The sequence below is a fragment of the Peromyscus maniculatus genome, chromosome 19, assembly GCF_049852395.1.
Source record: "Peromyscus maniculatus bairdii isolate BWxNUB_F1_BW_parent chromosome 19, HU_Pman_BW_mat_3.1, whole genome shotgun sequence".
NCBI lineage: Eukaryota > Metazoa > Chordata > Mammalia > Rodentia > Cricetidae > Peromyscus > Peromyscus maniculatus.
Genome location: NC_134870.1, coordinates 13,138,326 through 13,162,399, shown reverse-complemented (window position 1 = coordinate 13,162,399; position 24,074 = coordinate 13,138,326). Strand labels below are relative to the sequence as shown.

The 24,074-nt window shown below is 36.6% G+C and overlaps 1 protein-coding gene across 14 annotated transcripts in view; it reads left to right on the top strand.

Moving 5' to 3' along the window:
• Nol4 (nucleolar protein 4) overlaps nt 1-24,074 on the top strand; it is a 332,403-nt gene that overhangs the window by 80,913 nt on the left and 227,416 nt on the right. For 11 of the 14 annotated variants that reach the window (XM_006970216.3, XM_006970215.4, XM_015987588.3 and 8 more), the window contains exon 2: nt 8,468-8,617. In XM_006970216.3, coding sequence (XP_006970278.1) covers nt 8,468-8,617 — 150 coding nt within the window. Of the gene's footprint in view, nt 1-7,996; nt 8,079-8,467; nt 8,618-9,506; nt 9,570-24,074 lie in introns of those variants that run through there. The other 3 variants (XM_042263793.2, XM_076554799.1, XM_015987429.3) reach the window with 3 other exon arrangements.

The following is a 24,074-nucleotide window of genomic DNA, read 5'->3' as shown; positions in this document are numbered from 1 at the left end:
CCTTCTAGGTCAAATGGCAAGATCTTTCTTTAAGATAAAAAAGAGTAGTTTAGAGATTGTCATGTTTACTTTAAAATTAGTTTTTCTACTTGAATAAATGGTACCTTTCACTATAAATAGAATCTTGAAGGTGACTGAAAAATTAGAATATTTACTGGTGGTCTTTGTGAGTTATTGGGTTTGGAATTCTTGAAAAGTGAGTCCCAGAGACATATTTGTGTCTTTATCCACTCTCTGTCTCTGTCTCTGTCTCTGTCTCTGTCTCTGTCTCTCTGTCTCTGTCTCTCTGTTTCTGTCTCTGTTTCTGTCTCTGTTTCTGTCTCTGTCTCTGTCTCTCTCTCTCTCTCTCTCTCTTTCCTCTTATTATACAATCACTATAGTTGTTGAAAATTGGCAGCCCTTCCTTCTGTTTTGGATCTGGATCTAAATATTTCACTACTATTGCTGTCCATAACAACAGCTAATACATGATTACAATGATTTTTACCAGTTAGGACACCTGTCAGGTAATAGCTTACCTGAGGAAGGGAGGGTGGTAGACATTTTTACCCCTGACTCTGACACAGTATGTACCATGGTATATTGCCCTTAGTTAGTTGTTCTCAGTGAATTCTGTGTGGAAAAGGAGGGTGAAGTTCAGTAGAGACTTGTGTCATAGACTCCACTCATGTGTTGGCTAAGCTTTCTCACATTTGTTTAGATATCAATTTTCTTCAACAATACCAAAGATTTTCATAGGATCTTGAAGCGTCATGTTAGATGAATTCGTTTCCTGATTTCTTGCTGTCTTTGCACACCTTTACCTTAAAATTTATTCAATAAAATAAATTTACTGAGTTCAGTAAATGTGCCATTCACTCATCTTAATTGATATAAAACAATGGCATTATGGCTTAGTCTTTGATAACTAGGGTTAATGCTAATATTTTTAGAATCAATAGTTTGAGAAATGTGACCATTACTAAAAATTAAAGTAAGTAATTTAGACTACAATAAATTCTCAGAATTTGTCAATGCCAAACTCTTTTATAGTATAGTTATTTCTATGCTCTTGAAGGGATTATTCTAGTATATAATATCAGGCTGAAAACATCATATAATATGACACTTCTGTTCATTTCCTCCCAATTCTATGTTCAGTGATTATATAGTGGAGGCTTGAAACAGCCATGTTGGAAGTGTTCAACACATAAACCAGAAAATGCCATAAGCCAGGGTTTGACTTATTCTTTTATCTATTTGCCTAGCATAGAATTTGAATTATCAGTTTAATGATCAAAATTTGTACATGGGTGAGAAAATATTTACCAGTAAATCATATACCACATTTATACACAAAAGTATTGAGAAAACTGGGTGTGAGTGAGATGAAATTTTGTCATCTCATAGACCAACCAAAGCCATAGGCCAGCTGAATTTTTTAGAAACATAGAAGTCCATGAAAACATCCTGTGAGAATTAGACTCCTACATAGAATTTATCATGAAAATATACTTTATTATTATGTAAAATTGCAAGCCAAACATCTTTTATGTCAGTGAAGTTTATAACCTTATGTACTTGTATACTTCTTTTATGAGATAATTGCCTAACGTTTACTATCCCACCCCATATCTGCCTCCATTAGAGTTTAGTTTGAGCTGCTTAGCAACGCTTTTCAACGTTAGTGTGTATGTGGACAATTTGATTGTATATTATTTGAGTTTTCTCATTCCATACTGCTGGGAGTAAAATGCATGGCCTCATGTACATGAGGCCAGTTCTTTGCCTCTGATCTAAGTAATATCTCATCCCCTCGTCTTACTTTCTTCCCACACATCCTTGTACTTAACATTCCAAATTATTAGATACTACATTTCCACTGTGTTGTTGGAAAATCATTCATGTACCATACTATTTATCATTTAAAGTGTAAACTTTGGTGGTTTCAATAAGTCCAGAGGGTTTTACAACAATCACTATCATCTACATTTAGAATAATTTTATTTTTCTTAAAAGGTCTTAACCATTAGTAGTAAGTCTTTATTCTCCCCTTTCAAGACTAGAATTGGCCAAATTTATGTTTGCATGATTTTTGCTATGTCAGGTCCTTCATATGAATGGAACCATACAATGCATGGTCTTTTGTGTCTGATTTCTCTAACTCAGCACCTTCAGTGTTTATTCATGGCATATCATGACCAATACTTTGTCCTTTGTTTGTGAGAATAGTATTCACTTGTATGGTTATGCCATATGCATATACTCCTCATTTCAAAGAACTTTAGATTTCTACAATTGGATATTAAAAGGTACTGGTTTTATGAGACAAAGAACTTCAAAATATGATGTTGAGTTCATTTTATATTGGCTATCTGCTGCTGGGTATGGGGCCTACCCTTAAGAATAGTTTGTTTCCCCTGTGAGAATCCCTTGGAGAAAGCTAAATTTTCATTTTCAAGTAGTTATCAATTGGAGATAGCTCTGGGTTAGGGATGGTGGCATGTGTTCACTTCTCCTTTCAGATCTAAGACCCAATCTGGTACAGACCCATGCAGGCCCTGTGCATGCTGCTACAGTCTCTGTGAGTTCATATATGTGTTTGTACTGTTATATTTAGAAAGCCTTGTATCCTTGGAGTCCTCCATTCCTTCAGCCCACACACTCTTTCTGCCTCCTCTTCTGCAGAGTCCCCTGATCCCTGAGGAGAGAGATTTGATGGAGACATTCCATGTAAAGCTGAGTGTTCCAAGGTCTCTCACTTTCTGCATACTGTTTGATGGTGGATCTTTGTATTTTTCCCATCTGCTGCAGAAGAAATCTTTGATGATGGCTGAGTAAGACACTGATCTTTGAGTACAGCAGAATATCATTAGGAGTCTTTTTTTTTTTTTGCTGAAATTCTTTAGTAGAACAGTAATATTTGATTTTACTCTAGACTCCTGGGCTATCTAGTTTCAGATTCTCAGCTATGAAGCAACATTGAGTATGGGTTCCATCTCATGAAATAGGCATTAAGTCATTTGAAACATTGATTGGTCACTCCCACAAGTTTTGTTCCACCATATCTTACAGGCAGATCACCATTCTATACTGAAAAGTCTGTAGCTGGGTTGGTGTTTATATTTCTCCTTTGGTAGCATGCATTGTCTTCAGGTAACAAGAACACTAGCCCATTAGGTGTGAAGGCTGTATGTAGAAACCAGCTTGACTTCTCCATGCACAATGAGTTTTGAAGGTATTGTCTTCAGCAATGGAGCCTTGCTGACAATTTATAAAGAGTGACCTATAGCCTTGGTAACAGCCTTGTTGTTTGCGGGTTCCCATGAGAACCCTTTGGCCAACTATTCAATTAGATATAATCCATGCCTGGTACTGGAATCTTCATTTGGTGACAAGATATTATCATGTGAGGGCTTTTTCTTTTCTTAAATTTTGTCTTTTTTATTGTAATTTTATTTTTTTCCTATATCTCCCTTCGGTTAAACCCTACAAGCTATTTGTGTATATATTATAACTTTCAGTTTTGTGTTTTTATGGATTCTGAGTGTAAGAATAAGTGGATCTCTGAGTCTATAATCTGTTTCTTGTGCTTTTCTTGGGCTCTTTTATTTCTGGCTTTTGTTGTGGTTTTTCTATTCTGAAGTGCTTATTTTGTGTTATCTTATCATTATATTATATTTTGTATTACATTAATTCCTTAGAAGCCTGTTTTTCTAAAGAGAGACAGAAAGGGATTGGATCTGGTTGGCAATGGGTGGGGGGGGACCTGGGATAAGTAAAGGGAGGAGAAACTGTGATCAGGATATATTATTTGAAAAATCTACCTTTAATAAAAGAAAAACAAAAGGAACAAAAGCCTTCATGATGAACAACTGTATATAATGAAGGGTCAACAAAGAATTGTAGAGGAGAGTGAGACAACAGAAAAAATACACAACCAAAGTGTGTAAATGTGGGAAAGAGATTAATATACTAGAGAAACTTAACAAAGAAAATGTATACAGGGGAAGACAGTACACATCACTAAGCTGAGGAACTTGACATCCACTTGTGCAAAACCTTGAATTATCTAGGAGGTGCAGCTGTTCATCAGGGATTGACTGAGTATAGTGATCTCTTCACAAAGAAAATGTAAGTTATTAGTATTCTCTACAATATTTTGACTCAGCATATTTTTCAATAAACTTATAATATAATGATGTACTAATTACTATGTTGCTATAATAAAATAGCCCAGAGAAAGCAAAAGAAATGCTGCGATGGACACTTGTTCAAATGTTGTATGGACTCCATTTATATTTCCTCTTGAATATACATTCGTGTAGACCAGCCAGGTAATATAGCAAATCTGTTTAATAAATTCTGAGTTACTGCTGAATTGTCTGAAGAGTCACTGTGTAATTTAGCATTTTAGTAAACATGTATGAGGATTTTAATGTCTCTAAATCCTCAATATATATTTTCATTCTGGCAAAGCCAGTGAATGTGAAGTGCTATCATAGGGCTCTTCTGATTTACACTTCCCATCTAACCACTAACAGTCATCACTTCATGTTCATTTGCTCTTTGAGCAGTATCTTTAGAAAAATTCTCATCAAAATCAATTCCAACTTTTGTTAATTACCTGAGAATTTCAATCATATTCACTCACCTATCCCTGGCTCCTCCCAGAGCTACCTTCCTTCCCACACAGCTCTTTGTCCTTACATTTATTTTTTTCTTTTTTGTAAAACCTATTTAGTCCAAATTGTGCTGTCCGTATGCTCTTAGGTTATAGCCATCCACTGTAATGTGCTCAACCTGCTAGGAAAGTGTACCCTTAAAGAAAGCCGACTCCCCTTCTCCCAAGAGCTCTCACTTGTCAATAACTCCTTGGCTAGGGTGGAACATGATGCTCACCTCCCTTCTCTATGATGGGATTTCCCTTGTCTCTGCCTTCTGTCTCACCAAAGGAGCACTGAGATTAAAGAAGTACACCACCCTGCCTGGCTTGACTTGATTCTGGGAAAGTTCTCACAATTTCTACATTCAGCACTTTGCCCCACAAACCATCTCCTCAGTCCCTACCTAACAGATTTTAATGTCATCATAAAGTTCCCTGTTAAGAGGGATCGGTGGAAGAGAGGTATATGGAAGAGAAGGCAGTGTTCTGAAGGCCCAACTGTGGAATGTTAGCTGCCAATCAGGAGCACAGGAAGAGGGACTTGTTTTCCTCCAGGAATTCCAGATGGAACACAGCTTTGTTGACACTTGACTTTGGATTTCTGACCTCCAATACTATGAAAGAATCACTTTCTGTTTTGTTAAACAAGTAGTTATAGAGAGTAATGAAAATTTATCCCTCAGCAATCAGCTCTTTAATATTTCTTTCCTGCACTAGACAGTGGGTATCATCAAGTTCTCAATTATATATTATATATTTATATATTATAACAAGGTATATATATATATATATATATATTACATCAAGGTATATAATATATATCAATGTATATATACCCACATATATATGTATATATACATAACTTGATAATTCTAGTAACTAACACAGAGCTTGCCAATATTTAGGATTTTCAGATACTTGATAAAATGGATAAATAGGTTATCATTTTAGATTTAAGCAGATAAATGGGTAAGATTCAAATTAATCTGGGAAAGAAAATACATTACCTCCATTTGTAAGATTATGCAGAGTGTACATCTGGTTATTTAGCAAAGAAACAGGAGTAGGCACTGTACAAATTTTATGATGTGGAGAAAAGCAGAGAAAGTTTCATAGAAGACATTACTGATGGACAGAGTTGGAATTTAGATTTATACTTAGGAGGATGGATATTCTCTGAGGATGGAGGATGCAGGCTAATGTGAGACCTCTGGAACAGGTTGTGCTTTCTTGGACACTGCCCTTTAAGCTGTGTGTTTCCAGGTGGGTCATTGTTAAGTTCCACGTAGTCCTTGCTATGTATTGGTCTTGTGTCACAGGCAGAGTGGTGCTATTCTGGGGGATCCCAATACAGAAGGGGTGCCCCAAGGCTTTAAACAAGAGATATGAGAAGGATCTGAAGCCAAACGAGAAACTGTCAGCATCACAGGTGAAATGTGAGGGAGCACTTCAAACTGAACGGTGGTAAAAGATCCAGCTGTTGAGCCTACTACGCAATCTCATGTAAGACGTTATATGAGCATGCTGCTCCAGACTCTGCTATGTACAAAGCCTGCTGCACATTGCAAATGCACAAATAAAAGCTAAATGTAAGAAAAAATAGATGCTGATTGCTTTTCATTTTGTAGGAGCTCAGCCTGTTGGCGTTGCCATTGGCGGACAATCTTGCCTTTGATTCATTAACTGCTTAAAACTTTTACTTGGAGTAATTACCCTCTCATGGTATTATTTTTAATTAAAAAATTGATGTAGATGATTTTTCTTTGGGCTGCCAGCTCACAAAAAAATGGCACAGAGAGTTATTACTGAATAGGAAGGCTCAGCCTAAGACTTAGGCTTCTCCCACTACCTATTATAACTTAAATTAACCCATTTCTACTCATCTGTGTTGCCACATGACTCATAGCTTTTACCTCTTCCACGTCTTGCTCCCTCTGTGGACAGCTGGCAACTCTGTCCTTCTTCTTTCCAGAGCTCTCTCTGTCCAGAAGTACCTGTTATACCTCCTTCCTTGCTATTGGCTGTTTAGCTTTTAGCTTTTCATTAAACCAATCACAGTGACGTCTTTTCACAGTGTAATCAAATATCTCACAACAAGTTGATATTAAAATTACATCTTTTCCCTCTTCCCTCTCCTTCCTTCACACCTTCCCATGTACCCACCCTTATTTTCTTTAAAATTTATGGCTTCTTTTTAAAAAGTTTGTTAAATATATGTATGCATGTATATATTTATATATATATATATGTATATATACTCAGTCTGTATTATGTTACTTGATTGTATATATTATCAGAGTGGACCATTAGTTATTGGATAATCAATTGATGTGCTTTTCCCTGAGGAAGACTTATTTCATGGTATTTTCAAGCAACAATGGCAAGGTCATATTACACCAGGTTATTCTTTAGGAACACTATGTACATGTGTTCATACATATATGTATTGTTTGAGTGTGTGTATGCATGTGAATGTGGGTATAGATGGTTTTTGCAAATAGGAGTCCATTTTATGCTGCAGTCACATAAGATTAACTTTTTCATGGAATATTAATCTTTTCTAATGTCTCAAGCCTACCATTTAATATGATTTAGCATCCATTTCAACTATTTATTCTTGCCTGGACTTCCCTCTGCTGAAACATAAAACCTCCCTATATGTCAAGTTATATTTCTTCCACGGAGCTTTCTGAGCAGGAGATAACATGTTGATCTTTGGCACCCCTACAGGACCCTAATTATATTGCAATGTGATCATTAAAATGACAAGTGCTGCCACCCTTCATTGAAGGTTTATAGTTTGACAGATTGGGTCACATGCTTTACATACCTGAGTTCTTTTAGTGCTCACAATGTTCCTGGGAAACAGCTCCTGTTGTCTCCATTTTGCAGCTGTGAAACTTGAATTTAGAGATGCATAAGCAATTTGTTCAATATGAAGTTTTATTTGGGATATCCATTGTTCACACACTGGGTACTCCTTAGAGCAGTGGTTCTCAACCTTCCTAATGCGGTGATCCTTTAATACAGTTCCTGATTGTGTGGTGACCCCCAACCATAAAATTATTTTCACTGCTGCTTTATAACTATGATTACTATTTACTGTCATGAATAGTAATGTGAATGTCTGATTTGCAGGATATCTGATATGTGATCCCCAGGAAAGGGTAATTTGATCCCCAAAGGGCTCACAACCCACAGGTTGAGAACCACTTGCCTCAGAGAATGACATTTTAGTATATCTGCCACCCAGTCTACAATTGGAGAGAGGTGCCTTTTGTTTCTTAAGTTATGATGTTTAGAGGTAGAGGCTATATGTTATTATCCTTGTCTTTTACTTTCTAAATACAGCAGGCATGACCTAGCAACTCAAATATTGTTTGCATGGATTGAGCAGTATCTAGAGTGGAATTACTGCAGTAAAAATTACCAGGTGCTAACATGTAATTTGTAATTTTTAAAATTATGCTAATGGCTAGGAATCATTATGAAAACTCAAAGGATAAAATTGATGGGTAAAAATGATTTATTTCATATTAACGATGGTTTTCACTAACATTTTATAATTCAGTATGTGTAATACACAGATTTATGGGATTGTTGGGTGTGGTGGTATCTATATGAGGTAGCAGGACTGGGAAACTGAGGCCAGCCTGGACTACATAGAGAAATCTGGTCTTGAAAGAACAAGGAAGGCAAGAAGATGATTTGGTTCATTTTATCAAAAGATTTTGGTTTAATCATCTGTTAAATGCAAATAGTTTCACTAATCTTATGTGTTTTTATTTCGTTCTTTTTGTTGGTGTCATGTATCATCGCCAGGATGGCGTTGGAGTTGATGAGAAGCTGTCTTTAAGGCGAGTGGCTGTGGTTGAAGATTTCTTTGACATCATCTATTCCATGCACGTGGAAACAGGGCCGAATGGAGAACAAATTCGGAAACACGCTGGACAGAAGAGAACTTACAAAGCAGTAAGTGGGAGAGGAGAGAGAAAGCCTGCATTCTGAATTTTGTTACTATTTTTGATGTTGACAGGAGTGCAAAGGGTTAGTAATGTCCCGTATTAGAGCCTGGTCAGACTCAGCACTTATGCCACAATTTATCACTTGCTGTGTTAGTCATGGGCTCTATTGCATAAAGTTTAAACCTGTTTCTATAATTCTTAAGTTAATTTCTCTAAATATGTATAAACATAATATTCCCAGTCAAACACCTATAAATAGGAAGACATAGTTGAAATGTATATTCAATGTGTCATAATATATGAATTATGTACTGGGAGATAAGAACATGATTATAATCATTCATATTCTTATTTCTTACCTCTCAAGTCAAATGAATATATTTGTATATTTCCTCTTCCATCTTATAGCAATATAGATAAGAAAATTATACACTATTTTTGTGTTATTTTATATGTCTTAATTTTCCTGAACAAAATATTAAAATATGTTATTTTCATAGTACCAATGCCCTTGAGTGTTTAAAAATTGAAATATATTATTCTATTGTAAATTATGTGAAAAGAAAATTTAATTAACTATTTGATAGTGGAATATACATTGTTGAAATGGAGTTATATTTCAGTTTTGAAGTTACTAATTGTACCTAAGTTTGATATACACATTTTAATCTACATTTTATTTAATTAAAATTCTTATAAAACCGTATTACTATAGATATTTCACCCTTTCTAGCAACATTGAAGGGTAAATTACTTTTTGCCAATACGAGCAAAGTGTACATTATAAGAGCTTTCTCAGCAGTGGGGATAATGTTCTTTTTATGACTTCTTACTGAGCTTCGCTTTTGGCTACCTTTATATGAACTGTTTTCAGCTATCTTGATACACAATATCAGTCTGGATCCATTTTTTTTTCAGATACAGAAAAATGTGTGAAATGCTCAAAGTTTCAAATACAGGTACATATGTTTGAAAATTAGCTCTGAGCATAAGAAATAGCTTCTTTTCATAACTATTTTTTGCTATATTGCCAGGGTCATATTGAATCTTTGTAGCTGCATAATAACCCTTAATACAATGTTGTTATTTATCCCTCCTTCTATACAGTTTTGTTTCTTGGCTGTTTCTCAATTGCATGGTTTGTGGGCAGGCACTAGTGTAAATTTCCTTACATAATTCTGCCACATAAACTTCCTTTTGACTTATGCACCCCAGGAGGCATTCCTATGACTAACGAAAGCGACCTAGCATCTTGGGATGTTTTATGTAGACTAATATCACTGAACATACCCATTCCTCCTGTTTCCTAAACCAGGGTTATTCCTTTGGATAGTAACAGAAAAATTATACATTGATCTACTAATACCACTAACTATGGACTCTTAGGATAATGCATTCTCATCAACTAGCTATGTGCACTTGACAGGACTTTGTGTGATAGGAATATACAAATTCTATCGGATTACCAGAAAATAAAGAATGAAATAAAATGAAAATATGAGGAGAAAGCACCTTCATTGTTGGTAGTGTGGTACCAAAAGCAACTTGAAATTATTTAGCCTTTAAAATGAATTTATCAGATATTTTAAATTCAAGCAGAGGCATGAGCCAATACCAGATCCAAGCTTTCACCTCATGTTTTGTTCAGTGACTGTGGATAATCTAATTTACAGACGCTAAATATTTACAGTGAATTTATTACTGTGTTTCCAACACATACAATTTTGTATCCACATTTCATGAAGCCCCTTCTGCATTTTGAGGTTGGGGAACTAGTCTCAAAAGCTTAAGCAGCACCTGAAACTCGTAGTTCCTCTTGAGAATGTCTTATTAGGAGATTCGCTCCTTCCTCAAGTTTAGTTCTTATTTCCACATTAAAGCTTTATCTCCTTGTCCTAATATCAAGAAAGTTCATTGTAACTTAAGTTCTTCCTAGTTCTAGCTCTCAAATGAATTTTAATTAGGAAACGTTTCAATTTTATATCTCTAATTCAATATGGGGGAAAAACTGCAGTGTCAGTGAAACTGTGCACATGACTATACAATGCGTGGAATGTAATGATAAAAATTAACGTAAATGTGCCATTAACGGAGCATAAAGCTAAAGTGCAATTACAATGGAATGGCATAGTACTGTCAGAGTCAAAGGCTGTTGGGCCAGAACTTACTTCTCAATGGTACCACTGGCTTCATTAGCTAAAAACCTTTTGCAATGCTAAAAGCTCCAATTTGACTTCAATTTTTTTCTTCCTTCTAACACATTAGCACATAGAGCATGCATAGTTATGTTTATTGACCTTTTTCTCCCCTTTCTACATGGCCAAGAAACCATACTTGTACAACTAATCATAAAAGCATACCATGTCTTAACAATATTACCAATAGATTTAGTGGTCATTTTGTTTACTTTGCCTTTTTTGCAAATATTCTTTCTATATTTCCACTCTGCAGGAAATGGTGGTCTTTTAATATTGAATTAACTATTGAATGCTATTTGATTTTCTATCTGCAGTATATCATTCCTTGAAATATCTAGGCATTATGCCAATTAAAGTTTATCTCTATCTAATTTGGCCATAGAAAAATTTGGAAGATGTCTAGTCTAACTCATGAGCTCTCAAAATCCACAAAAATGACACATTTTTGGAATATATGAGGTCTTTTGATAATTATTTAAGTAGTTACTCATTATTTTATAGGACATTCTTATTTTTGAATAAGTTTATTATTAACAGTTACTCTAGCATTAGATATGTTTCCTGTAGTGTATTTGACTAGAGTCAACTTATAATTATCCACATTAGCATAATAGACCATTTAAGTACCACTTGTGTTTGAGCTTAAAATATATCTTCTTATGGAAAATTGAATGCAGAAATACACTTTAGCAATGTGCAATGTTACTTCAGAATTAATGATACAATAATAGTTTACATATGTAATTTAGAATATTGTCCTGTGCTTCAGTCCTTAACTGTAATTAGCTTTGACCTAAATGATTCCTTAGTGAAGACACCACTGTTCTCTCCAGCTGCCTTTTGCCCCTCCCACTTCATCATGAGCTGAGCACAGCTGCTTGCTCAGCAACGTGTTTTTAGTTAGGGCCTGGGGAAAGACAGTGTCATCAATGTGAGAACATCTACATGTGTATGTGTGCACACACGTACATAATTTGTAGTATGAAATAAGTAATGTACATGTACTACTCTCTCTCTCTCTCATATATATATATGTATATATATATATCAGTTAACAATGGGGTTCATAAAATTTTCTTGCGTTTACATACTGTATTTCAATCATATTTTCTCACTGATCATTTTCTCTTTTCCCTTCCGTCTTTCCCATGATCCCACTTCTACTTTTAGTATCCTTGTATCCTTTTTTCCTGATGACTCGATGAGTTTCATTTGGTTGCTTACAAGAGCTTGTGAGGGAGTATATATATATATATATATATATATATATATATATATATATATCCAATAATGACATTATTTAATTCATGGTAGAGAGCTATAGCAAAAAAAACAAAATGCTAGAAGCCAGGCAGTCAGAGTTCTAAATTTCAGGGTTAACATTTATTTGCTGTCTGTGGTACTGTAGGCAATTATTTGCATTTTCTTCCTGCCTTTGGGAAGAGGTACTGTTGTGCATGGTGGGTTAAATGACTTTACATATGTAAATGGCTTGACATGTGTTGATTTTGTGATGAGTGCTATGCTTTTCTCTACCCAATCAATTCCTGGTATCCTCGCAGAAGAGTGTACAGGACAGGTGGCCTAACTTAGCTCTCCAGACAGAGGATTATGGGTCCTTTAATCCTTGGTTTTGCTGGTTTTAAAGTTTAGGTTTCAAGATAATAAAGTTTCATATTCAAATATTAATTTTTGCTTATTAATTTTCTAAGGAACTTATCATCTTAATTTTCTGAAAAATATTAAAACTGACTTTTTAATATTTTAAAATATTATTTTTAATAAAATATTTAATTTAATAAAATATAAAATTTTAATATGTTTTATTAGCATATATTAATGACAGTTAACAATGGGGTTCATAAAATTTTCTTGTGTTTACATACTGTATTTCAATCATATTTTATCACTGATCATTTTCTCTTTTCCCTTCCGTCTTTCCCATGATCCCACTTCTACTTTTAGTATCCTTGTATCCTTTTTTCCTGATGACCCGATGAGTTTCATTTGGTTGCTTACAAGAGCTTGTGAGGAGTTTGTTCACAGGGGCACTTCATCATCAGCCACACTACTAGAAAGAGAAAGTCTCTCCCTCCAACATCAATCATAAAACCTACTCTTTAAAGACTTGTTTTCAATTGGAATGGAAGATTTTGTTTTAGAGAAATAGCCTAGAAATAGCATATTTACACAGGACTTCATTTCTTCTCTGACAGTTTTTAGGGAAAAAACTTGCTGTGTAGTATCTAGAACACACAACTTTCAAGCTTTAGTTTTTATCACTTTTGTCCTATAATTATCCAAATACCTGCTGTTTCCCGTAGATCTGCCTTAAAATTGATATTTTAACCTTAATTTAATTCTACTAATCTGTTATATTAAAAACTCCCAGAGTTCTTGTGAACTCATGATGAATGACAAGCCTTTTGGTGTGGAGAGACATAATTGAGCTAAAACATAATAAGTCCTAACAATTTATTCAAAAATATTTTTGGCTCCAGGAGCTGCTGACTCGTGGATATAACATGGCAGGTCTTTATTCCACTTATTTTTAAAATGGTTTACAAAGTGATGGTAATATGTGAGACCATTGCTATCCTTTGAACAAAAGATGGAAATACTCACCAAAGTGAGCAAACAGGAGGACCTAAGTCATGGCCTAGTGTATGGGATGCTCTTGGCTTTCATAAAATCAGACTGCCTCACAAGCATTACTCAGAGATAGAAAAGCCTTGCTGTGTTGTTATCTAGAGTTCTACAGGGATGATAATCATGGTGATGATGATGGTGGTGGTGGTGGTGGTGATGATGATGATAAAATGGGATGTAACATGCTTTTCACAGTTGTATGATTTTTAAATAGCAATCAAAGAAGAAAGACCAAAAATACCTATGTCCACAGACTGTTCATTTTTCTCCACTTTTTCAAACAAGCTTTCAGAATTATGCTGGGATTATTGTATATGCAGCTCCCTAAGTGTCTTTAAGTTCCAGAGCAGCAGATGTCAGGGCACTTCTGTGGCACTTTCCCTTGACCTGAAAGGAAAAGTGATGACCGTCCTATAGACCGCACTGCTTGTTCAGCTATTTTCTTCTGCATCTTTGCTGTAAGCGCATAAGACATTGTGAACTTCTGGTATTGTGGCATTTTGGTGCTAGTGCTCAGTGGAGCAGGGCTATTTGGATATTTTACTCATCAAATAAGACATTATCTATACATTCTGTGGTTTTTGCCAGGAAATCTTTGGTCTTGTCTTAGGATGTTTTCCTGTTGCATGATAAAATCACAAAAACAAAACAAAAACAGTTCAAAAAAGGAAGCTTTTATTTCAGTTTACAATCCAAGAGTACAGTCCCTCATAGCGTGGGAGTTCAGAAATCAGGATCTTGAAGGAACTACTCAAATTCCATGAAAAGAGTAGATGCAGATACCCATGAATGCTGTGTTCAGCTCACTTTCTCTTGTTTAGACAGTCCAGGAGCCCAGCCTAGGGACTTATGCCACCCAGAGTAGGCATATCTTCTCACTTCATCTAACTTTTACAAGATACTCTCTGACAGGAATTCACGCCCATAATCCCATCTCCCAAGGGATTCTAGATCTCACAAAGTTGTCAACTGAGATTAACCATTGTGTGCTCCAAGCATATTTTAATTTTTTTTATCACAGTACCCAAAGTTTAGTGTTTAGAACTTAATGTATTTGAGTTGGACCATTGATCTCGTTGTTTATATGACAATCCTATGTTCTCAGGCAAAAGGAAGCTGAGAATAAGTTAAACTGCCAGATGTGCTTGGGTTAAGCATAGGTCCAGCAAGGGAGTCCAAGACAAAGCATGGCCGAAGCTTCTGTCCTCACTGTAGGTACATGCCCTCTCTAAATGCTGTGAGTGAACAGTGGCCTCTGACTCAAGTGGAGAACTTTGTTTACAAGATGAAGTTAGAAAGGTATGAAGTTAGCATTCAAACATCTTTATTTTCCAAAAAGAGAGAAATTCATCCCTTGAAGAAACATTTTTAAGGGATTTGAGCACATTATTTTGAGGTGAAAGCATTAGATTAAAAATCAGGAAAATTAAGTACATTCCTCAGAAAAGATTCTTTGTAGGTATGACATACTAACAGAATAGAAAACAAGGTGTGTGTGTGTGTGTGTGTGTGTGTGTGTGTGTGTGTGTGTGAGAGAGAGAGAGAGAGAGAGAGAGAGAGTATGTTTGAGAGAGAGAAATTCTCACTTTTCTTGATATTTTTTCATCTTTTCCCATAGATCCAATATAATAATAGTTTCCTGCTGAAGTTTAAAAGGGATGCAGGAGATATTCTCTGAGTTTCAACTAAGTTCCTATCTGTAAGCCATGTTCTTTGACTTGTGAAAAGAAAATCAACATAAAATAACAAACAAATGGAGAATCCTGTTTACTTTATACAGTATATATTATTTATTTCACTTATTATTAGAGATTCTAGTGCCTTAAATAAACAGCCATTCTGGATATCTGAGACAGGTAAAAGCAATAGTACACTATTCCAAATTAATCAATTTAATTAATCAAAATAATCAAATAGTAACAATTCCAAAATAATCAATACCATTATAAACAATAAATGAATATCTTGAAAACATTTTCATAGTTTCATGGAGAGTTTACAGGTAAATATTGCTCAATTATAGGTAGCTTACAGGGAAATTTTTGAGGTTATTTCTTTCATTTTTATAAGTGGCTAAGGTAGAGAACCCAAATTTCTTTGATACTGCTGTAAAATGCCAGGCTCCTATTATATGCTTAATAAATTCAGGAAGGAGAAGTTATAATCTATGAAGATTTTTGCCTTGTTGACCAAATAGTATGAGTGGTTTGGATAAAACAGTAATAATGGAATTGTTTCTGGCTACACCCAACTGCTGTGAACATGGTGTGGAGCAGTGGATGGAATAAGTGAGCAGTGCCCCTCACTCCACACAGTTCTGGAACGCTATATAAACAAAACACAATTTAATGTAGGGCAGGGATTTTTCTTTGACTGACTCTGGGCAAGCGTTGATTCCCCTTTAATACTGGAGGTATTGTGATTATTTGTGACTATCCCTTGCATTGACCAGTTCATTCCAACTGTGCACATTAAATAATGGTGCCACTGCTGAGGTGAGTCCAGTCTATTGTGACTTTCAAATGCATCTACTATGTATTTTTTACCTGCATACACACACACACACACACACACACACACACACACACACACACCCTCGTGCACACACCAGTATACACACACACTCAGATTGAGGTGTTACCCATTTTGTTCGGCATATTGGAAAAAGATTAAATTTAAAAACCACACACATAATGTTGCATTCATTTTTTTATGTTAGGACAGTCTATCTAGGGACAACTACAACTTATTATTTTTTCAACCTTAATAAAACACGTGTAGAAAAACCCTAAAGTGGGAGGAAGCAACTAAAACAGAGTCAATGACATGGCCATTTAATTCATCTACTAGCAACCTTAAATCAGAAGGTCAGTTTGCTTCACTTATCAAAACTGACATAGTGTTATCTGTAACAGTGGCAGAGATGTCACCCAGATCTTTGATATTCTGGAGTTATTTTTGCTGTCAGTGGAGTCAGCCAAAAGATGTGAGAACTTACAGAAGCAATTTAATCATTGACTAATATCACATTATATGTCATAAATGTATCAAATTATATGTCACAAATGAACTTCTTATTAAATAATAGTGCCCAAATGAACATTTCTTGAAGGAAATCAACCTGTGTGTGAATTTCCGTTAACGCTGCATCTACCTAGTAAATTGCAACTTCAGTGCACCCTAGTGGTGAAAGTGAGATACTGCAGCTTTAAAAAGTACTAGGCATGGTTAATCCTGGAAGGGCTTCCACTCACTTCAGAGGCTTATTCTTACTTTCCTGGGTACCATCATGTTATACTAAATAAAGTCCTGAATTTCTCAAGGCAACGTGTGCATATGTCTAAGTGGTTATATTGTATTGAATTGGTATGGGATATAATTTCAAGAACTAGCATGAGGTAATAGAAAGAACGGTAGCAGCTATGATGCCAACAAAATTTGAGTCTATATCCTGAAAGTGGAAAGTCTATGCTGTTATATTGGCATGTGATTACTTTGAAGTTGCTGTTTTGAGGACCATGAATCATATATGTACAGGTAAACACAATGCTTGCTTCAAACACTGTAGTCATTATTGAAATGATATGAATATTTTTTCTAAAAAATAAAGTATTGTTTATGTGGGAAGAAGTGAGAGAAATAGATGTTTCTATTTAAGTTTGTGATGAAAAGTCTATTTTCTTTCATGGCAACTATGCTTCCCAGTGACCTACAGACATCATCCCCTAGGCATTTAGGCATTCCTATCCATGAACTGAGAAGGGCTTTCACCAGGATTATGAAAATCAGTTATATTCATTTCATGATAAATGAAAAATTAATGAGTTTTTTTTACCTATTTTTTTCTGTGCTATTCCTCATGCAGATCTCTTCCCTCAGGCTATGCCTCCTCATGGTCAGCAGGCATCACGCTCTATTTGAGCACACTTAGACACTGTCGTGATTAGTAAAGACGTCTGTAAAGCTGAAACGGTGACTTAGACACTTCCGAGAATCTGAAGTTCCTACCGAGGATTTCCTTTCTTTCCACTTTGGTATAGAACATGTAAACAAGATTGCTATTGCTAGATAAATCCAGTAGGTGTGTAAATATTAGTACAGTTATTATATTATATGTAGTATAAAACAGTATCTTCCAAGAAGAGGTGATAGAGGCAGACATGTGGCATTTCTTTAAGTACTCCAGGCCATTAAAGGAGTCTTCCTTAAGATTACATTTTCAGAAGCACAGCCCCCTGGCATGATGGTAATCAGAACAGGTCTGTTCATTGCTTGAAAAACTCACCTGCGATCATTGTGAGCATCCCAGGTTTGCAACATTTTCTAAAGGGAACTGTGTGATAAGTTCTTCATGTAGTGTCTCTAAAAATCTCATTTTCCAGATGTTCAGCGATTGAAAAATTCAGATAAAACGTTTTGCCTCCATGGTACATTACCATCCTGTCATGCTCGAACCTTGCCTGTGTAAGTTAACACGAGTGGTACCAAAGGGCCAAACTCATTAGCAGAGTCTCGTAGCCAAAGGTTTATTTATTTTTATATAGCGTGTATGAGTATTTTGCCTGCATGTATGTATATGCAGCATGCATATCTGATGCCCACAGAGGTCAGAAGAGGACATCAAATCCCACGGAACTGGAGTTACAGACTGTATGAGCTGCCATGTGGGTGCTGGGAATCGAGTCCAGGCCTTCTGTAAGAGCAGCAAATGCTCCTATGGGTTGAACCATATCTCCAGCTCCTAGAGTCTGAAATCTAAACTTCCTCTGTTTTTTAAAAAAAGCTTATTTTTTTATTTTTCATTAAGCATAGGTCCATGTGTCCGTGTGTAGGTGTGTGTATATTAGTGCAGATCCTAGTGGAGGCCAGAGGCATCAGATCCCCCTGGAATGTGGGTTTCGGGTGGTGGTTAGCCACCTTTTGTGGGTACTGGGAACTGAATTGTCCTCTGCCAATGCTCTGAGCACTCTTAACCATTGGATAGTGTCTCCAACCCTACACTTCATCTGCTTCCATCACCATAAGATGGCTCATTTGCTCATGCTGGGTGTTTGCAATAACTGTATACTTGGGATGCACACACCCAGGAAATTGCTGATGCTCCCTGGACTAGCAGCGTACAGGAAGGGCACAAGCTTAGAGGGGAGCAGGAATGTGACAGAGAACACTAGACCAGGGAGGAGCCTGTCTGTTCATCTCCCCTAGCCCCAGCGGATGCAGGATCACATCATACTCTACTCACTCCTCAGGGGAAGTAGAAGTCTATTTTCCACTCTTATGCACACAATCATGTATTTTAACGTAGTTCTTCATGCTTCTGGGAATTCTATAAACACTGGCTTTGCTGAGTCCTATTTTCACTCAATATTTAGGGATTCTTTCATTTTACTATTAGGAAACATGTATGAACAAAACCTTTTCCGGGGCCCATCTGCTCATATTTTATTCATCTAGTGTCAGAATTCTCTTTCCCAGCAATCTGTTCCTAGAAGCCCAGTAGTCCTCAACAAGAGCTGACACAAAATGGCACTGTTAACTTTAGGGAACCACCTTTTGGTTTATTTGAATTATGATATGATCACACTTGATTATTTTAATTATTGTAAAATAAAGCTCATCATTATAAGAAAGGAAAGAGGAAAGAAAGCTCTCGGGTCAGTGAGGTAGAATGTCTGCCAAATATGATGACCTGAGTTTGATCTCCAGAGCCCTTGTTTAAAAAAGAAAAAATGTAGGGTGGTGGTGGTCCACACCTTTAATCCCAGCACATGGCAGGCAGAGGCAGGCTGTTTGATCTCTGTGAGTTTGAGGCCAGCCTGGTCTACAGAGTGAGTTCCAGACAGCCAGACCTGTTAAATAAAAAAAACTGTGTCTGGAAAAACCAAAAACCAAAAACCAAACTTGGGCAGTGGCTCAGGCTTGTGCTCCCAGACTTCGGGTGTAGACACGAATGGATTCCCAGGCCCTCTGGCCAGCCATCCTAGACTACTTGGTGAGTCCCAGTGAGGGAATATGTCTATAAAGGGGCAAATGACACCCAATGTTCTCTTCTGGCCTCCACATATGTGCACGTAAATCTGCACATATGCACATGTATGTGCAAATAGAAAAACATTTTCCTTATAAAGCAATGTCTCTATTTGAGGTCTAATTAATAAAGTAAAATTATTTCCAACAAAAAATGCTTATAATTTAACTTGAGTCACATTTTACTTCTCTTTTGTCCTTGCTCTTCTGAGGAGGAGGATGTAGTTGAAGATTCATCTGCAATGCCCTGGCATTGTTTCCTCTGTGTGTTTGCCTCTGGAAGGCTCTTGAGGGCCTGCAGTGACTTTCTGAGCCTTCCTATGTCTCTGCAGAAAACGGACTCTTTTTTTGCCCCTGTACCACATTCCATTATTTCTTGCATTCCACACCAAATTTGAAGCATTTGCCTGAAATTTTCAAATTGCTTTTAGATGTTTGAAAAAAAAAAATGACCTGAAGTGTCTAGAAATATTCCTGCTCCCTTTCGTCTTCTGTTGGCTTTGCCAACTTTCATTTTAAATCTAGCCACTTCCCACCACCTTCTCTCAGCACCACACAAAAGCTTTTGGATGGAGAGATGCATGACTTTGCTTTTCAACCAGTGTTTTCACATTTCGTGGTATATCCCGCTAGGAATTATCAAGGCAATTTAGTGGACTGCAATACTCACAAATACAATGAAGACCAGAAACAATGAATCATATGTCATGAATGTGTGGATATGACCATTTACAGTGTGAAGCATGTGGTTTAAAGATATAAAACATTATTTTATGTCAATATGTTTACTTAAGATTGCCTACAGACTGTTCCCATATGACTTCCGCACACCTTGACTCACATTTGTGTTCTCAGATTCTCCAATGTTCCTGACCAAACAATGTGTTTCAAATCTGAAACAACAAAAACCTTCAGATGCAAACCCACATTCTCACATATCAAGTGACATTGAACTACTTACGTTTTGTCTAGAAATTTTATTTTTGTTTAACATTCAGAGTCTGGAGAGATTGCTATTCTTCCACATGACCTGATTTTGGCTCCAGAAACCACGTCAACTGATTCACAACAACTTGTAACTACAGTTCTAGAAGATCTAATGAATTTATCTGTCCTTTGTAGGCACCCATCCATACAGGACATATGCACACAAAGACACATATGCATACACACACACACACACACACACACACACACACACACACACACAAATAAAAAATAAAAATGAACCCTACATATACCTGGTTGGGCTAAGTCATCCTTCCCTGGCTCAGATAAGTACAAACAGCCTGATGAACTGATGAAAAAGTGACAAGATTAAATCTAGGAAGTGATTAAAGAAAGAAAAAAAGAAAATGTGGTGAAAATAGCAAGCTGGAGAAATGATAATAGTGTTTAGCCAGGAAGAGGAAAACCAGCAGTACTGTAGGACTGAGAGAAACCCAAACACAATATGAGAGCACTCCACAGGTCAGCAGTGGTGGGCTTGGGTTGATAGGCAAGTCTACCAACACCCTGGTTTTGACATTAGATATATCATGAAGACACAGAAATTCGGTTGGTCATTAGCACGGATTTATAGAACATATAGATACAACACAGCACAGCCATTCCAAAAGAGTTTCGAAGCTAAGTTCATGGTCCCTAGTGAACACATTTTGATTGGCAGGTTGGCGTGCTTGACTTTTGGCCTCATTGACTGTGGCTATTTCCACACTTTTTACTTAGCAGATGTTACATGTTAAATCCTCATCACAGTAGCTTTCAAAAATCACTGCAAAATTAATCAAGTAATTACCAATAGCTGATTCAAATAATGTGGCCTATTTAGTCACATTAGTTCTTAGAACCTTATCTAGCAGCATTAGTTAATAATTATTGTGATTATCCATTCAATAAGACGCAGAACAACTGCATCTCAGCTGAGAAATGTCTTAATTTTTATGGGTATTCATTTCTTACACATCCTTGAAAATGATTTCTTCGGCAGGAGCACAATGGTGCTCATAGCTCCTCTTCCCTTAGCATCTTCATTTTGTAACATCTTATAAGTATGTCAGATCTGTGCATATATGTCAGGCATCATTTAAAATTTCACTCTTCATCAAATGTGAGAGTACTATAGGCATTTCAGTCTTAAGTCCCGTCTATGAAATGTTGTAATTCACATGATATGTAAAGTAAGGGTTGAGACTTACTCAGTTGGCAGTGCTGCCCAGGCTGAGGTCTCTCTTCTTTAGACAGGACTCTCTCTGTACACCACGGTTGTGAGATATTTTGTTTGTCTTCTGACAAATAAAGCTTGCCTGGGGATCAGACGGTGGAGCTAGCCACTAGTTAACCATAAAGTCCAGGCAGTGGTGGCTCACACCTTTAATCCCACCCTTGGGAGGAGGAAACAGGAAAGTCAAGAGTTAAGGCCACTCTGAGCTACAGGAGATTGAACCAGTCTCAGAGAAACAGAACTGGGCTGTGGTGGCTCATGCCTTTAATCCCAGCACAGGGAGGTGGAGTCAGGACTATAAGGTGTGTGGAGAAAGGATCTCTGGCCCATTCAGTCTGAGGATTCTTAGAGCAGGACCTTCCCTCTCCCGATTTGGTCTGAGGATTTGTAGAGACAAGATCTCACCCCATTCCATCAGAGGCTCAGGAGAAGGAAGAAGGCACCAGTGGCTGCTCCTTTGTTTTTCTAATCTTTTGGGTTATTACCCCGATATTTGACTTCTGGTTTTTAACTGATAAGACTAATTAGGATCATGCTTCACACCACTGTATGTGACTTTACAGATACGAATAAAATTTGTATTTATACAATTCTTTTCAATTCTATTTAACTTAATTTAAAAATATTTTTTCTACAGCTGCAATATCACATTGTATACATTGCAGGTGGTTTATTATAGATGTTTTCTCAAAGGAAGTGAAAAGAATTTCACTAGGTGATTATTATGTAATTTATTCTTCACCTATTATGAATAAGGTTTCATAAAAGAAAAATACAGAGGTTTGACCTCTAAGGGCAAAGTTTTACAAGGACATGCTGTGCAATAACAGGGAAAAGTTGTGATTTTCAAAGGTGGTAATTCCTATTATGTAAATTAATGTAGAGATAATTTTTATAAATTAATGTGATTATAAGAAGTTTTCATTGCTTTCTAGCTTAGTATCTGAAAAGGGTCACATTCTACCTGCACAGCATGTTGCTTCTTTGTCACTGATGTGGCTCAGCAGTACAATGCTTGTCTACCATGCCGGAAGTTCTTGGTTTGGTCAGTAGTACTGCAGACAAACCAAAGCCATCTTCCCACATGAGCGACTGTGAGATTGTGACTTCTGAAGTGGAGGGTAGTCTCTGGTGTGCTTGGGTCAACATGGTACAGTACTGAATACAAAATCTTGTGGTTTGCTGGGTTCTATTTGGTGTTCTATGAAACAATGGTCCATGCTTACAACTCGCCATGCTTTAGAGCTTTTTCAGCTCATTGACTTCAAATCTTAGGCTAAGGTCGGTATCTAAGCAGAAGTCTGTGTTCTCCTTTTTGTTAGCTTTTGAAATTAGTATTATTTTGAGTTAATGTACAAAATAGTGGGTTTCTGTATGACAGTTTCATATATATTTATATATATTTGCACACACATACACCCATCATATTTACCTCTTCATTCCTATTGTCCTCTCCTCCTTACTGCTTGGTCCCTTCCAACCCCTAAATACTCCACATTCCTGCTTTGAGGTCATATATAAATGACATGAGTTGATTTAAAATTTAATAAAATACATAAAATTGCAGAAAAACATATGCTGGATTCTCTTCCTCAACACATTAGTTCTCCCTTCTCTCCTCTTTTCTCTCTTTGAACACTTTTCTTTCCTAAGTCCCCTCTGTTTACATGCCATGTGTATGCACACATACATACATATGCACATATATATCTAGTTTGTACATATGAAAGGACACATGTATTTGCCAGAGTCTAATTTGCTTACCATTTTCCTGCAAATGACATAATTTTATTCTTCTCTATGGCTGTAAATATGCATTATGTTTTCCTTATCCATCCGTTATTAGGTCTCAGTTCGGTTCCCTATTTTGGCTTGAATAATGCTGCAGTAAATATGTTAGTGCAAGGATCTCCATGCTATGATGCCTTTGATTCCTTCAGATATATACCCAGCAGTGGTGTAGCTGGATCCTGTGGCAATTCTGCTTCTGCTTCATTGGTGAACTTTCATACTGAGTGCCTCGGTGGCACTAATAGCTGCACAGCATAGACCAGCCATGTAGACAGGCTCATTTTGACCAACATCTTAACAGCATTTGCTGTCATTTTTTCTTTCCCTTTTCTCTCACACATCTCTCTGTCTCTCCCTTCTTCCTCCCTTCCTGTTTTCCTTTCTGTTTTGAGATGAAGTTTCACCTTATACTGGGTTTGTTTGGAATTCACCACCTTTTGCAATCTGGCTTCACAGAAACTCTCTCATTTCAGTCTCCTGAGTGTTGGGATTACAGGCATGGGCCTCTACCTTGAATGGTAGCCATTCTGATTGGGTTGAAATGGTATCTTGATGTAGTTTTACTATGTTTGTCC